The sequence below is a fragment of the Sarcophilus harrisii genome, chromosome 4 (assembly GCF_902635505.1).
Source record: "Sarcophilus harrisii chromosome 4, mSarHar1.11, whole genome shotgun sequence".
NCBI classification, from domain to species: domain Eukaryota; kingdom Metazoa; phylum Chordata; class Mammalia; order Dasyuromorphia; family Dasyuridae; genus Sarcophilus; species Sarcophilus harrisii.
Window position 1 is genome coordinate 88,573,586 of NC_045429.1, and position 17,364 is coordinate 88,590,949.

The 17,364-nt window shown below is 30.6% G+C and overlaps 1 protein-coding gene across 2 annotated transcripts in view; it reads right to left on the reverse strand.

Annotated features, from left to right (window-relative positions):
• Positions 1-1,197: 1,197 nt before the first annotated feature.
• The window catches only part of KCNT2 (potassium sodium-activated channel subfamily T member 2), a 542,167-nt gene continuing 526,000 nt past the window's right edge, over positions 1,198-17,364 (reverse strand). For both annotated transcript variants that reach the window (XM_031937081.1, XM_031937080.1), the window contains 2 exons: positions 6,647-6,731; positions 1,198-1,349 (listed from right to left, as the gene is read on the reverse strand). In XM_031937081.1, the coding sequence (XP_031792941.1) occupies positions 1,238-1,349; positions 6,647-6,731 (197 nt within the window). In that variant the 3' untranslated portion in view covers positions 1,198-1,237. The remainder of the gene's footprint in view (positions 1,350-6,646; positions 6,732-17,364) is intronic.

Here is a 17,364-nt window from a genome sequence, read left to right on the forward strand (position 1 = left end):
CCAGCTCCATTTCTAACTCCTTCCCCTTTATGCATGGTCCCTTCCCCCATTAGAATGCAAACATTATGATTGTTGGGACTGTCTTTGCTAGTACTTCTATCATCCACATTTAGTACAGTGTTTGACATAGTATTTAATAAATGTTTTATCCATCGATTTATCTGTTGTTTAAATTGAGTGAACCAAATTTCTCCACACAAGTTTTTATTATTATAATAATTATCATTAGGATTATTTCAATACCAAAGACATAAAGGAGTTTTTTCAATAATTTGAAACATACTCCAAATTTCATTTTTTTAAAAATGCACAGTGAAATAATTCTGTATTTGCTCTTTAAATTTCAATCTATTTTTTCTAATGAATTATGTAAATAGATGAAGAATTCTGAAACACAAAAGTGAAATGAAGATAACTTTAGTAAACTGTCAGAAAGCTACACTAACATTTTCCACGCTAAGGTTCCATATATGGCTATCCAGCATTGCATTTTTCTGTTCAATCTTATTTTCTTGGCATAGGTAAATGTGTCTTAACACAATTATAAAAAGAAAAAGTCACATACTTCATGTTTCCTTTCCTTTTCTTTGTTCCCTTGGCTTCTTTATATGAGCAATAAGGCATGCTGCAGAGAGTTTTAGTGCAATTCCAAAATGAATATATTATCATAGGAAAAGACAGACAAAAATGCTATGAGAATAAGTCTAACTGAAGCTATGATTCTGATAACAACTACACACAACATAGTTTGCTTCTGGGTTTGCAAGCAAAAGACATTGCTGGGGAATTTTCTTTTTTGTGAAATAGCAGTTTAAAGAATATATATTGGTATATTTAATGCCTTTTTAAAGCAGAAATAATTTTCTATGTAGAGTATGGTATGTATTTTGAATTTCTTTTTGCTTCTATTAAATGTTGATTTAAAAAAATTGCTTCCATTTGTCATGATCAATATTGAAGCCTTGATAAATTTCATATTTGTTCTTGTATCTGAATTTTGCTCTCAAGCATCACTCCATTAATGACTTTCAAACATCCATTGGAAAAAGTAGTATTGGTAACTGGAACATAGCTTTCAAAATAATCTAAGATTCAAGGTGTTTTGTTAATAGAATAGAACAAATTATATTCTATTTATTTCATGCCAGCAGCATTGTTTTCCTGTAGAAGTAGTATTGATGGAATCAAGATACTCTGTAGAAAAAAATAGTTTTTTAATTATTATTATTAAATTGTATCAAAGCTGTGTTTCTTCTCGGGTGTCAGCTCCAGTGGTATTACAGATGCTACTTTTTCGGCTGGGTGCAGTATTCGGAAGGTATGCCAAAGGATCTGGTCGAATTAAATACCTAAAAAAAGAACACATGTTACTATACTTAGGATAATGAAATGCAATTACATTAAAATTGTTTTACATAACCTCTCTAGATTTTCATTTCAAACATGATATTAATTTAATTTCTGCAATGTCCAAACCATCTACATCTAAGGAACTGCAGCAAAAGTAAATATAATGAAAGATTTATTGTATAAATGGCTCAGGGAATCACAAGGATAATATCATCAGCTCTCCACAACTGACAAAATTCTACCTATGAAGAATGAGAAATCATTCAAGAGAAAGTTGACTACAAAATTTTGGAAATTCATATATGTATAATTTCTATCAAAGCTGCCTGGGCTCTAGAGCTTATCTAGCCAATAATTACCTTTGTGACCCTGAGAAATCTTTTTTTTTTTCTTCTTAAAGTTTCAGTTTCTTAATCTATCAAAAAAGTGACAGAATAGGTGATCTCAAAACTCAAAATTTGACAATTCCATGAACTGATCCACAAAATTGCAGCAATCATTCTAATTATTAGTTGACCTGATCACATTCAAGGTATGATCACTGTCAAGAAATTCAAAGGAACTAAACTGTAGTATAAAATAATAATAGCTCAGGTTTATGCATTGTATATTTATGTATCACAATGTGCTTTGTATACTGTTAGCATTTGATTCTCACAATAATGTGTTGCACAGCTGTTTTTATCCAAATCATATATCAATGAGGAAATTTATTTTCAGAGATGGCCAGTAACTTTATCCATTAAGTGTTTCAAGTAGAATTGGAAACGTTTTTTTCTGACATGAAAATCGGTGAACTCTTCATTAGGCTATTCTTTCTCTCACAAAACATATTCCACCAAGAGACAAGTAGGCAATTTTTCGTTCACCAAAAATTATTCTCACATATTAAAATTATCATTAAATAAATATTCACTTTTCACTGTAAACTATAAGTAATGATCAGAAGACTTGTTTTTATGAATACTACATGGAGGAAATAATGCTAGGTGACAACCAGAGTATAACACAAATATGTGCACTTGTTCATTTCTGATGGAATTGCAAACTTTCAGAATATTTTCTGTAGGTCAACCTGAAAATATGTAATAAAACTCACAAATACAATTATATACTTTGTAATATTCCATTTCTGCAAATATAACTGAAAAAAGAATGATCAAATATTTTAATAGCTAGTTATTAAATTTTTAAAATCTTTCTCAGAGAAATAGCATATAAAGTTGGAAACAATTTTAAATGTAGAATGAGTGGGAAAAGGAATTTGTAGTATGTTCATATAACAGACTATTATAATGATATTTTTAAAAAATAATAAATAGTAGGAAAGCTGGAAAGAGTCCCATGAAAGAATGCAGAGATAAAAGAACTAAAAGAATGATATACACATATCTTGTCAATGATTGGTATAGGATAAAAGGTGAATGAAAAGGTACAAACAATCCCCATTTATTTTTTTAAAATAAGTGAAGTGACTGGAATAAATAATTACTTAGTTGATTCTATTAATAACCAATATATAGCTTGAAATGAAATGCAAACTATTTGATTATTATTGTTATTTTAAATGGCAATAGACATTTTCTCTGCTCCAGGAAAAAAGATGGAGTAGGAAGGAGCAGAATAAGCCAAATTTTGGTTGGGGTCATAGGACCCACAAACCAAATTCTGCATTTATTTTTTTAATATAGCATAAGACATTATTTAAACAAACATAATAAAAATCACTTCATATCTAAGAAGATGAGTTTAAAATTGAGATGAGGGGATAATGTCTGAATACTAGAAAATACAGGGTTTTAGAAAGACCTCAGCATTAGGGTTAGAGTAAGAACCTCAGTCTGCTAGGTGGTACAGTGGCTGAAATGCTAGGCCTGAAGTCAGGAAGACCCATTTTCATGAGTTAAAATCCATCCAGTTCAAATTGGACAATTACTAGTTGTGTGACCCTGGGCAAGTCACTTAATTCTGTTTGCTTCAGTTTCTCATCTGTAAAATGAGCTGGACAAAGAAAAGACAAAGAATTCCTCTATCTTTGCCAAGAAAAATCCAAATGGGGTAATGAAGAATGAAACTAAACTGAAAAACTAAACTCAAACAACATTATCTTAGCTCTGATAGAGTCTATGATCTCATGCCAAGATTATCTTTAGTGTTCTTTCTACTTTACACTTTAAATAGGAAAAGGGAGGGAGTAAGGATTTACACATCAAGTACTATATAATAAGCACTATGCTAACCATTTTGTTTTGTTTCTTTCCTTATTGTTATTGTTGGTGGTGATGGTGGTGGTGGTTATGTTACAATATCACATTTGTTCTTCAAAATAGCCCTATCAGGTAGGTACTTTTATTATCCCCATTTTGACATTGACAATGAAGAAACTGAGGCAGAGAGAAGCAAAATAACTTCCCCATGGTCATACAATAAGCATTTGAGGCTATTTGAACCCCAAGCCCATCTTCAATCATAAGTCAGCTAGTCAACAAGTATTCATTAAGCTCTTACTGTGTGCCAGGCAATTACAATGAGTAGTTTGAGGAAAATTTCAGTGATAAGAATGTGAAAGAAATGTTTAAAGTAAATGGAGGAGGGGTAAAAGACTTGAGTAGAGGGTTCATGTGGAGTTATAAGTTGAAAAATAAAGAAAAAATCTTTTGTAATCACCATATAGGAAAAGGGAGCATGGAGTTACTAGAAATGGGTGTTTTAGGGAAATTATATTTACAGATATAAAACTTTCTTTATGCTCTTAATCCTACATAAATTGGCATTCTATTGTTTCATTTTAATTTTAGTAGATTAAAAAATGAAGACAGAACTAATTTAAAACATAGTATAAATACAGTGAACTTTAAAAAATTAATTTGTAGTATATTTCTTAATACAAAGAATCAGAAGAAATTATTCTAGCAACCATAGCACTATAGAGTTTTATTAAATTTAAAGAGCATATATTAATTTAGATCACATTATAGAATTGTATAAATAATATACAATGATTCATGGTTTTAACAATTTTGTCAATCAATAAGGAAAAATAGTGCACATTCAATAATGCTATATGCTGTGAAAATGGATTTCAGATTTAATAAAACAATTACTTATTAAATTTTCAACAAAACTGATAAAAGTCAAAGATAGATTACTCAGTAAATAGATAGTTATCTTTTTCACATTGCAGGGGTTAGGAGTATTCCTCTAAGATCCATGAAATCCACAAAAGATTTTTTTCCCTCCTTTACTCCAGAGAAAAAGTCAGAATATTTTTTCTTTTTATTTCATGGGATATTCATATTAAACTTATTTTAAGATTTGGGAAGATATTATATTATACTTATATTTTATGTATTCTGTATTTGTAAAATTTTTGGATCATCTGTTTGCCTTCACATGTTGTCTGTAACTTTCATAAAACTCCCCCCAAATTCCCATTTAAATTTTTATTCTGACCCCCAATATATGAAAATCACAATGGGGAAAGTTGTGATGTGAAATGGATTATTATTCTATAAATAGTAGTTTACTCATCAGAATTTCCCATTACTAATGAAATCAAGGCAATTCTTCCCAGAAAAAGATGAGACAACAAAGAAAAGCAGAGCAAAACATCATGAAGATTTTGATCTAGGTAACTGAAAGACATTTTTACAAATAGGGAAACTCTCAAATGAATAAAAGGTAGAGAAGGAAAGAGATGCTGAAGTTTATTATGGAATAAGTGAGTACTGGGTAGTATTTAAATGGGAACTGAGACTTGTTGAGAGCTCCAGAAAGGGCAGGGTTGGAGATATATTTATCCATACCAGAAGGCTTTCAGTATTTTAGTGTATCATATATACACAGTCTGTGTGATTTCTCACCTTTCTATAACAAATCTTATATTTTATTGTCTTTATAACCATAATACTCTCATAGCATCTCCTCCATTGATAAACTTTGAATAAAAACACAATGAAATATTAAGGATAATTTTGCTTAAGCTCAAAGCTTCCATAATTAATAGCTGTAATAGCTAATTCTTTTTTTTAATAACCATTTTTTTTTACTTTTTTGGCTAAGGAAATTGGGGATAAGTGGCTTGCCCAGGGTCACACAGCTAAGAAATATTAAATGTCTGAGGTCAGATTTGACCTTAGGTCCTCCGGACCCCAGGGCTGGTGCTATGTCCACTGTACTACCTAGCTGCCCCTTATAATAGCTAACTCTTGATAATAATTGTAATCATTTTATGTTTATGTTTTTTTTTCTCCACACCATTTGAAAAATGTTATACAATCCCAATCATCTTTTGTTTTTGCTCCCGGTTAAAAGACTGAGAAATCCTTTTCTTTGTCAAAGTTCACCTCTCCACTGGAGTCTTGTTTCCATTTCTCTCTCAATTGGGTGCCTGTGCCATCACTATCTTTCTATTTCATCTTTAATTCATATGAAATGGCTACTTCATCACTATCTATAGTTATTCACATTTGTATTTATGCTCAAAATCAAAATATCTCCTCAAGCTAATTTAATATTTTTTTCTCTTCCTCAGTTTTAAACACCTCACAAGAGTAACTTAAAGCAACTGCTTTAATTTCCTCACTAACCATTCATCTTTCATTATATTGATGGACTTTTGGTCTTAGTGACCACTCATTAAACTGTATTATTTCTCCATTAATAAAATTCAATATCTTCATTTGAACTCTTAAATCAAATATAAATTTCTCTATTTCAAATCTCCAACAATGTACAACCCATCTTTATTCAACCTTTAACGTCTGTTTATATATTACTTCCCTTTGTACATTGTTTGATTCTACAAAACTGTTCTTGTTCCTCACATCTGACAATTCTCTGACTCTGCATATCAATAGAGGTAATAGCACATGACTGGAAAGCATTCTATTCTCATATCTAAATCTTAGAATCTATATTTTTCCTTTTTCTTTTTAGCTCAAATAACACCTCCTACACAAGACTCCCACTGTAACAGTGCTTAATACAGTCCTGAATTCAAATTTAGAGTTTCTTCTACATGAAACTGAACCTCAAATAGATTGTATCTTCTAGAATAAAGATTACACCTTTTTGACTTCCTTTAGATTTCTCTACTACCTACATAATTCTGGATCCATACAAGATACATAGTAATCCTTATTAAATTGAAAGTAAGTAGGCATATATTTTCTAAAAATTTGTAAGTTCAAAGAGAATAAGAAGCTATAAGAGCCTTTGGAAAAGAAAGAAATAACTTTTCACAAAAATTATAGTTTGAAACTCTAATTTTCATACAGTTATGCCATCAACTTACACAACATCATTAACCTCCAGTCTTGTATCAGGAGAAGGATTAATCAAGATGTATGAAAGCGTGCCTTGATGATCATTCATTTCATCTGTAAAACATATAAAGACCAAATTATATTATTTACAAGTTGCAGAAATGATTGTTTTTAATGAATTAACTATAGACATTTCTTACAAGTTCTGCTTTCAACAGTTTAATGGATCTTTCAGGAGGAAAATATTTTTAAATGATCAAAATTGGAAATGTTTTTCATACAGGTTATCAGGATAAATTTCATATCTTTTAGGAAAGAAATGAAAGGAATCCTTCTTATACTTATATGTGAAATGCTGTTAATATTTATAATTATATCCTCTACATTCATCTATTTGTACAAAGCATTTATTTGCATCAGAATTCAGAAAGCACATAAGGAAAATGACAAGAAATGGAAGTGGAGAAACTGAACCTAGCTGTACCAAACCTCAAACCATACTCCAAAAGAATTAATCATCAAAAATAATTTGGTTATTTAAAAATAGAGAGGGTGACCAGTAGAACAGATGAGATAGATAATATACAAAGGCAAATGAGCACTATAGTTCATAAAGTTTTTGATAAACTCAAAGATCCTAGATATCAGGGCAGCAATTCAGATTTGACAGATAATTTGAGAAAAACTAAAAAGCAGGCCAAATTGGCATAGATCAGTATTACAAAATATTTGCTAAGACAAGACCCAAATGATTTCAGGACATATTAAAATGGTGACATCATAAGTTAATGAAGTAAGGAAGAAACTACCTGACAAATCTATGAGTAAAGGAATAATCCATCAAAACTGAAGAGACACATTTCCAAAATATATAGAGAATTGACCCCAATCTATAAGAAATCAAGCCATTCTCCAATTGATAAATGGTCAAAGGATATGAACAGACAATTCTCAGACAAAGAAAATGAAACTATTTCTAGCTATATGAAAAGGTGCTCCAAGTTATTATTAATCAGAGAAATGCAAATTAAGACAACTCTGAGATACCACTACACACCTGTCAGATTGGCTAGAATGATAGGGAAAGATAAAGCAGAATGTTGGAGGGGATGTGGGAAAACTGGGACACTGATGTATTGTTGGTGGAACTGTGAATACATTCAGCTATTCTGGAGAGCAATTTGGAAGTATGCTCAAAAAGTTATCAAACTGTGTATACCCTTTGATCCAGCAGTGTTAGTACTGGGCTTATATCCCAAAAAAATTTTAAAGAAGGAAAAGGGACCTGTATGTGTAAGAATGTTTGTGGCAGCCCTCTTTGTAGTGGCTAGAAACTGGAAACAAAGTGGATGCCCATCAATTGGAGAATGGCTGAATAAACTGTGGTATATGAATATTGTTGAATATTATTGTTCTGTAAAAAATGACCAAAGGGATGATTTCCAAAAGGCCTGGAGAGACTTGCATGAATTGATGCTGACTGAAATGAGCAGGACCAGGAGATCACCATATACTTCATATATGATGCTCAAGTCTGATGGATGTGGCCCTCTTCAACAATGTGATGAGCCAAATCATTTCCAATAGAGTAGTAATAAATTGAACGAGCCTACATCCAGCGAAAGAACTCTGGGAGATGACTATGAACCACTACATAGAATTCCCAATCCTTCTATTTTTGTCTGCCTGCATTTTTTATTTCCTTCACAGGTTAATTGTACACTATTTCAAAGTCCAATACTTTTTGTACAGCAAAATAATTGCATGGACATGTATACATATATTGTATTTAAATTATACTTTAATCTATTTTACATGTTACCAATGCTAAAAAGTTACTCATTCATATATCTTGTAAATAAAAAGCTATAATAAAAAAAAACTGAAGAGGCAATGAGGAGCAAAACAAGGTAAAGCAGACCATTTTAGTTATATAAAATATTAACATTTTTTAAAAATTGCACAAAGAAAATTTTGAAAAATTTAAAAATGCACACAAATAAAAACAAGTCAGCTAAAATTAGAGAAGAAGCAATATAATTGGGCAGAATCCATGCAACAAGTTATTCTGAAATGTCTTATTTCTGAGATATACATTGAATTGACTCAAATTTATAAGAATAAGACCCATTTCCCACTTGATAAATTGTCAAAAAATATGAATAGGCAGTTTTCAGAGTAAGTAATATAAATTATAAGAAGCTATATTTAATGTATATTTAAATATACAAGCCATATATATATATATATAAAGTTATATTATACATATATATATATATATATATATCTTTAAATTACCAGTGACCAAATAAATACAAATTAAAAGAACACCAAAGTTCTACCTTATACCCATTTAATTATCAGAGTTTATAAAAAGGATTAAAAACAAATGTTAGAAGGGATGTGAGGAAACAAGTACTTTGATAGACTCTTGATAGACATGTTAGCCAGGTCAGATGTTGTGGAAGATAATTTTGATTTTATTAAATGCCTTTTTGCATCTATTGAAATAATTATATGATTTGTTAATTTGATTATTGATACAGTCCATTTTTCTAATACTTTTACTAATATTGAATAAGTCCTGCATTCCTGGTATAAATCTTACTTGATGATGGTATATTATGTGGGTGATAAGATAACTTGCTGTAATCTCTTTATTAATATTTGATTTAAGATTTTTACATTAATATTCATTATGAAAGTTGATCTATAATTGTCTTTCTCTGTTATGGCACTATCTTGTTTAGTTATCAGCAACATCTTTGAGTCATAAAAGGAATTTGTTAGTACTCCTTCTTTCCATATTTTTTTAAAAATAGTTTGCATAGTATTGGAATTAATTGTTCTCTAAATGTTTAGGAGAATTCATTTGCAAATCCATCTGACCCTAAAGATTTTTCTTAGGGTGTTGATTAATAGATAGTTCAATTTCCTTTTTCTAAAATGAGACTATTTAAATAACTTATATCCTCCTTTGTTAATCTGGGCCATCTATATTTTTGTAATTTTTCATCCATTTCACTTAAATTATCAGATTTATTGGCACAGAGTTAAGCAAAATAGCTCCTAATTATTGCTCTGCAATTCTCTTCATTTCTCAGTTCAGCTATTTCATTTTTTATATTAGCAATTTGAGTTTCTTCTTTCCTTTTTTCTAATCAAATTAACTAAAGGTTTACATATTTTATTGTTTTTTTCATAAAAGCAACTTTTTCTTTTGTTTATTAGTTCAATAATTTTCTTATTTTCTACTTTGTTATTCTCCCCTATTGTTTTCAGAATTTCAAATTTGGTATTTAATTGGGGGGTGTTAATTTGTCCTTTTTCTAGATTTTTTTTAGTTGCATGCCCAATTCATGAATCTTCTTTATTCTTTTTTTCAAATAAGCATGAAGAAATACAAAATTTCCCCTACTAATTAACTTTGCCTGCATCCTATACATTTTGGTATGTTGTTTTATGATTGCCATTCTCTTGGATGAAATTAGTGATTGTTTTCATGATATGTTGTTTCACCCACTCATTCTTTAGGATTAGGTTATTTAGTTTCCAATTCATTTTTGGTTTATTTTTCCCTATCCCTTTGTTATAGATAATTTTTATTGTATCATTATCTGAAAAAGATGCATTTTACTATTTCTGCCTTTCTGCATTTGATTTTATGTCCTAATACATGATCAATTTTTGTGTAGATTTCATGTACCACTGAGAAAAAAATATATTGCTTTTGTGTCCATATTCAGTTTTCTCCAAAGGTCCATCATACCTAACATTTCTAAACTTCTATTTACTTCCTAAATTTCCTTGTTTATTTTCTGTTTTGATTTATCTAGTTCTTATAGAGCAAGGTAGAGATTCCCCACTACTATAGTTTTGATATCTATTTCTTCTTGTAGCTCTCTTAACTTCTCCTCTAAGAACTGGGATGCTATACCACTTAGTATATATATGTTTTGTATTGATATTATTTCATTATCTATGGTACTCTATAGATTATACTATTATGGTAGCATAATGTAATTTCCTTCCTTATCTCCTTTAGTTAGAGCTATTTTTGCTTTTGCTTCACCTGAGATTAGAATCCCTATCCCTGATTTTTTTTTTTTTTTTACTTCAGATGAAGGATAAAAGATTCTGCTCCAGTCTTTTACCTTATCTCTCTGCCTTACATGTGTTTCTTATAAACAACCTATTTTAGGATTTTGGTTTTTAATCCAGTCTGCTATCTGCTTCTGTTTTATGGGAGAGTTTATTCCATTCACATACACAGTTAAAATTACTCTTGTTTCCCCCAAATTATATTTTCCCTTTCTGTTCCCTCTTTCCTTCCTCATCAGTGTTTTGCTTCTGACTACCACCTCCATCAATCTGCCCCTCCCTCTTTCTTATTTCTTTCCCCTTCTACTTATGTTCTCCCTTCTATTAGTCTCCCCGTTTTCTTTCCTCTTTCCTAGCCTACTTGCCCATAAAGTGAGATAACTTTCTCTATCAAACTAAATATTTGTGATAGTCTATTTTTGAACCAAATCTGATGATATTAGGATTCAAACAATGGACATCCCCCTCCTTTCTTTCCCTCAAATTTAATAGTTTTTTTTTTCCTCTTCATGTAATGTAATTTACCCCATTTCAGATTCTCTTTCCCCTTCCTCTTCTTCCAGTACAATCCTTTTTCCACTCCTGCTTTCTTTTTTATATCATCAGAGTAAAGTCGAAGTATACCAGTACCTCTAAGTATCCCCAAAACAGAGAAATAGTTCTCAAGAGCTAAACATATCATTTTCCCATATAGGAATTTTATTTAAAACTTAAATACATTTAAACTTAAAAATTTAAGTTTAACCATTTTTTTCTTTTTGTTTTAACCTTTTCATGTTTCTCTTGAATTCCATATTTGAAGATCATATTTTCTGTTCAGCTTGGGTCTTTTCATCAAAAATAAATGAAAATCTCCTATTTCATTCAATGTCCTTTTTTTCCTGAAAGATAATGTTTAATTTTGATGGATAGCTGCTTATTAGTTACAGTCCAAGTTCTTTTGTCCTGTGAAATATTATATTCTATGCCCTTTGATCCTTTAAAGTGGAAGCTGCTGGTTCCTAAGAAAGCCTGATTATAGCTCTTCAATATTTGAATTGTTTCTTTCTGGTTGCTTGAAGTATTTTCTCCTTGATCTGATAACTGTGAAGTTTAGCTATGGTATTATTTGGAGTTTTCATTTTGGGGTCTCTTTCAGGAAGTGATTAGTGAATTTGTTCAATACCTGTTTTACTCTCTGATTGTAGGATATCAGGGTAGTTTTCCCCAATGATTTTTGCAAGATGTTGTCTGAGCTCTTTTTTTCATCATAGTTTTCAGGTTAGCCAATAATTATTAAATTGTCTTTCCTCTATTTATTTTTCAGGTAAGTGCTTTTTTTCTGATGAGGTATTTTACATTTTCTTCTATGTTTTCTTCTTTTTGGTTTTGTTTGAGAGATACTTGTTGCTCATTGAGTCATTCACTCCACTTGTTTAATTCTAATTTTTAGTGAATTATTTTTTCAAGTAGCTTTTTTAAATCTCCTTTTGCATTTGTCCAATTGAACTTTTAAATGAATTGTTTTGTTCATTGGATTTTTTCCCATTTCAAAAATTTTGTTTTTCAAAGAATTGTTTCATTTTTCCAATTTTCCAAAATTACTTTTAAGGAGTGATTTTCTTCAGATTTTCTTTTTCCTTATTTGTAAAGGTTCAGATCCACTCTGAGAGTAAAGGGGAGATTATCCAAAGATTTCTCTACAAGCAACAGGGGTTTTATGCATCCCAGGGGTTGGGGCTGCCAGCTTCCTTCTCCTGTTAGTTGGGTGCAGCCAATTCATGCTTGTTATGTTGGGGTTCATGGGTATTTGCCTTCTTTAGTTGTGTTGGAAGTCTTGCAGCTAGTCTGATGATCTACTGGCTTCTGAACTAGAACAGAGGAGACAACACTGCTGTATTGGCTAAGAACCTCCCATTAGATTCTTCTTGTATGAGGAGGTTGCTTCATCCTGAGTATCCCTGCACTGTGCTGCACCTGGGCTGAGCTGCAACCCTCCCTACTCTCTCAACTCCACTCCCTACTCTCATCCAATTGAGACATACCTTTCCTGAAGATTTACCAAGATATTCTCTGCTGAATTTGTTACACTTTTCATTCCAGGTGCTTAATAAATTTTTGTTGAATTAAGGTTATTTGATTTAAATGTAGTGTGCATTAGCTGCTCTTTCAGGTTGCATAAAACACTGGAATTCAGTGATTCCATGATATACAATTTCAAAATTGAAATTAAATTCATTTTTTATAAAGCAGCTTCAGAAAACTGAGATTCTTTTTTTTGGTCCACATTTTAAATGGTTTGTGGGTTTTTTTGGGAGGGAGGGGCATTAGCTTTAAAGATAAAGATGGAAAACTGCCCAAGATTTTTCTTCATGGATTTAGTATTATCATAATTGACCTATTGTTTTTCTTAATGAATCATTCTTGAAGAGAAATAATTTTCACTTATGTTCTTATTAATAGTATGATGAAATGTTCATCTTGTATTTTTCAAATTTCCCCATACAAAAAATGTACTGATGTGTCAATTTTTTTAAATTAAAGGGTATATCAAAAGCAAGGATAAAGATTTGATTTGGGAAAAGAGAGAATAAGTATTTATATAGTGTTTATTATACTCCAGGAATCATGCAAAATGATTTTTACAAATATCAAGTACTTACAAATAAATTTTAAAAATACTTACAAATTTTCTCATTTGATCCTTACAATAACCCTTAGCAATATATATAATAATATCTATCTATTATCTATCAAGCATTTTATAGTTGAGGCAACTGAAGTAGAAGTAAAATAACTTTCCTAGGGTCACAAAGGATAATTACATGGCACACTAGATAGAATATAGGGTCTCCAGTCAATAAACCTCATCTTCCTGAGTTCAAATTCGGCCTCATACACTTATTTATTAGGTTTGTAACTCTGAGCAATTCAGTTAATCCTGTTTGCCTCAGTTTGCTTATCTTTAAAATGAGCTGTATAAGAAAATAGCATCCTAAGAAAATGCCAAATTGTGTCATGAAAAGTTAGACACAACTGAAAAAGGTCACAAAGCTTTGGTGTCATATTTGAATTCAGAGCTTCTTGACTTCAGGCACAGTGCTCTACTTACAACTTCTTAATATGAAGTCAACTCTTACAATTGAATGTAAGTGTAATGGTAGACTGAAAGCAATGGACAATTAGCTCCATTACTGAGTCATATTTAATGCAAATGAGGTTGAGAAGTATGAGATTAAGGGAAAATAAACCAATTTAAAAGCAATTTGAACCCTCTGGAGCACATGAATTCTTTCTCCCCCCCTCTTTTTTCCTTTCTCTTTCTCTCTTTCTTTCATTTCCCCATCTTGCTCAGTTTGTCAGTGTAGGGACTACTCATAAACTAACAAAAATTAATGGTTAATTGGGGATCTTTTGAGTTGCTCCAATTCCAAATAGGCCAGTTTGTCCTTCGGGCAATCTGGTGCCTTCAACCCCCATCTCCATTATTGATACTAAATACAGACATCCAATTAGGACACAGCACCTAATACTCCAAAAAAGAAGAAATTCTATCTCTGCCTACCATGTAGCTGGGATTTCAAGCTATACTTCCCCATAACATTCAAAGAACTTTCTAAGTTTTATCTATTAAATTGTTCATAAATTGAAATCTGTTGTACTAAGTGGTATTCAACTTTGAAAAAAAAATAGAAATTTGGTATATCAAAAGCATTTCATATAATTCATGGATGACTTTCTTTTTTTTAATAACTTTTTATTTACAAGTGATATGCATGGGTAATTTTACAGCACTGACAATTGCCAAACCTCTTGTTCCAATTTTTCCCCTTCTTCCCCCCACCCCCTCCCCTAGATGGCAGGATGACCAGTAGATGTTAAATATATTAAAGTATAAATTGGATATACAATAAGTATACATGACCAAACCGTTATTTTGCTGTACAAAAAGAATTGGACTCTGAAATATTGTACAATTAGCCTGTGAAGGAAATCTAAAATGCAGGCAGGCAAAAATATATGGACTGGGAATTCAATGTAATGGTTCTTAGTCGTCTCCCAGAGTTCTTTCACTGGGCGTAGCTGGTTCAGTTCATTACTGCTCCATTGGAACTGATTTGGTTCATCTCATTGCTGAAGATGGCCAGGTCCATCAGAATTGATCATCATATAGTATTGTTGTTGAAGTATATAATATTCTCCTGGCCCTGCTCGTTTCACTCAGTATCAGTTTGTGTAAGTCTCTCCAGGCCTTTCTGAAATCATCCTGTTGGTCATTTCTTACTGAACAACAATATTCCACAATATTCATATACCACAATTTATTTAGCTATTCTCCAATTGATGGGCATCTACTCAGTTTCCAGTTTCTGGCCACTCAAAGAGGGCTGCCACAAACATTCGTGCACATACAGATCCCTTTCACTTCTTTATGATCTCTTTGGGATATAAGCCCAGTAGTAACACAGCTGGATCAAAGGGTATACACACTTTGATAACTTTTTGAGCATAGTTCCAAATCGCTCTCCAGAATGATTGGATGTATTCACAATTCCATCAACAATGTATTAGTGTCATGGATGACTTTCTATAAATGCAAATGTTATTTTAAAAGGAACACTAATATTTGTATAATAAATATTAATATGTTTTAAAATCTAGGAATGTATAATTGTGAATTAAAAATACTCCGAGACTTAATACAATATTTCTCTTACCTATGATCCTTAAATATATACTACCTAACTTAAATCTGTGGTCTTAGTAAATAAGACAAATTAAATGAGGAAGCCATTTTTCTTACAGTTGTTAGTTTTGAGTCATTTTAATGTCATTGTTTTTTTTTTTTTTTTTTTTTTTTTTTTTTTTTTTTTTTTTAATAGAACCTAACATTTAATTGGTACAGGAAAGTTTGATTAAGGAAACTATTACTAATACAGATCAACACTGGATCTATAAACTGACAACCTTAGAGATGTGTATATGGTCACTGAGGAAATATTTTGCCATGATGCACATAAGCAATAAAGATCAGAGATGAGATATGGATCCAGTTTTTCCTGACTCTATCTCTTCCTCCATTCTGCCTCTTTAGAATAACAAAGGAGAAAAAAATTATACTTCTATATTCTGGAAATGAACTTTAAGCATATCATTACTTTACTGCTAGAATTTGTTCATGATATTTCAATAAACTCTAATGTTTTGTCTATACACATCAGTATTTTGCAAAATTTGGCTTATACATTTAATTAATTTCTTTAAAATAACCACTCTAAAATCCTATTTAATAAAGCTTTATTTAAAACTAATTTAGTAGTCTTCACTCACTATATTTATTCTCCTATTAGTTCTAAGTTCATCAGTGTAGGTACTCTCAACAACAATGGATAACCACCACTTATCTGACCTTTCTAGTTTTCAGTAACATTTGCCCATATCTTCTATATTCAATATTATATCATTATTATAATTTTACTAATTTTACTAGGAAATTTGATAGACTGTCTCTTTTTGCATTCATGAAAATGATTCATCCTTCAAGATTAGTTAAAACATTAACAAATATATTAAAATAAGATTAAATAATTAAATTAAAAATTAAATTGCTCTTTACTGTCTCAGAATTTTGGGCTGGAAAATATTTTAAATTTATATTGATTAGGCTATCATTGTATTAGCTAGTCATAATTTGCTTGATAACTGGCTGTTGCCAACTGTTTACCACGTATTGTCATATCATTCATGACCATTGTACCTAAAAAATAAAAATAAAAAAGCTTACAAAATATAATATTCACTCAATTTTTAAAAAGTTCTTGGAAAGCATTTTCATGTCAATTTAACCATACTTTATACCCCTTTTATTTCTCCAGAAAAAGATAAAAGACAGGGCCATATTTTTTAAATATATATATTATTGAGAATTAAAGTATGAGAAATATAAATGTGTGAGAGAAAAATTTTAATCTTGATTCAATAAATGATGGAAAATTGAGTGCTCAAATGTTTTCCTTAATTGTAATTCATTATCATATCAGCAGTTATCCTTTTAAAAGCTTCATTAATTTGTGTATTGTCAAGATATTTTTTCTCTAAATGGAAAGAATTTAAAATAACCCTCAATTTATACATTTATTCTGCTGTGTCATATAGATAGCGTGTGAGGATAAATTGATTTTTCCCAAATACCTCAAATAAAATTCAGAAATATGTTGCAAATCTACACTGGAAATTTTGAGTCTTTATAATCATTACTGATAACACATTTATGAAACAGAAGTTATTAGAAATATAACTTTACATTTTTATTGCTATATTTTTCTGGAATGCTATTTAATGTAACCATTTATTTCTTCGTATGAATGGTTACCTTTATATAATTAAAATAAAGTGATGTATTTATTGTTCATGTTAAAAAAAACTTAAGACAAATTCAAGATAACTAGCATCAATTTGGAATATTGCAAACTCCTAATGAATCTTCTTCCATCTAGTCCTTTCTTCTTGAATCAAGCCAAATCAAATGACAAAATTAAATTAATAAAATTAATGTTTAGATTTTCTAGTTTGTCTCTCTAGCTATTTGAGAAACAGCATATTAGAGTGGAAAAACTACTAAACTTAAATTTAAAAGGCTGCATTTGATTCCTGGATAATTAACTTA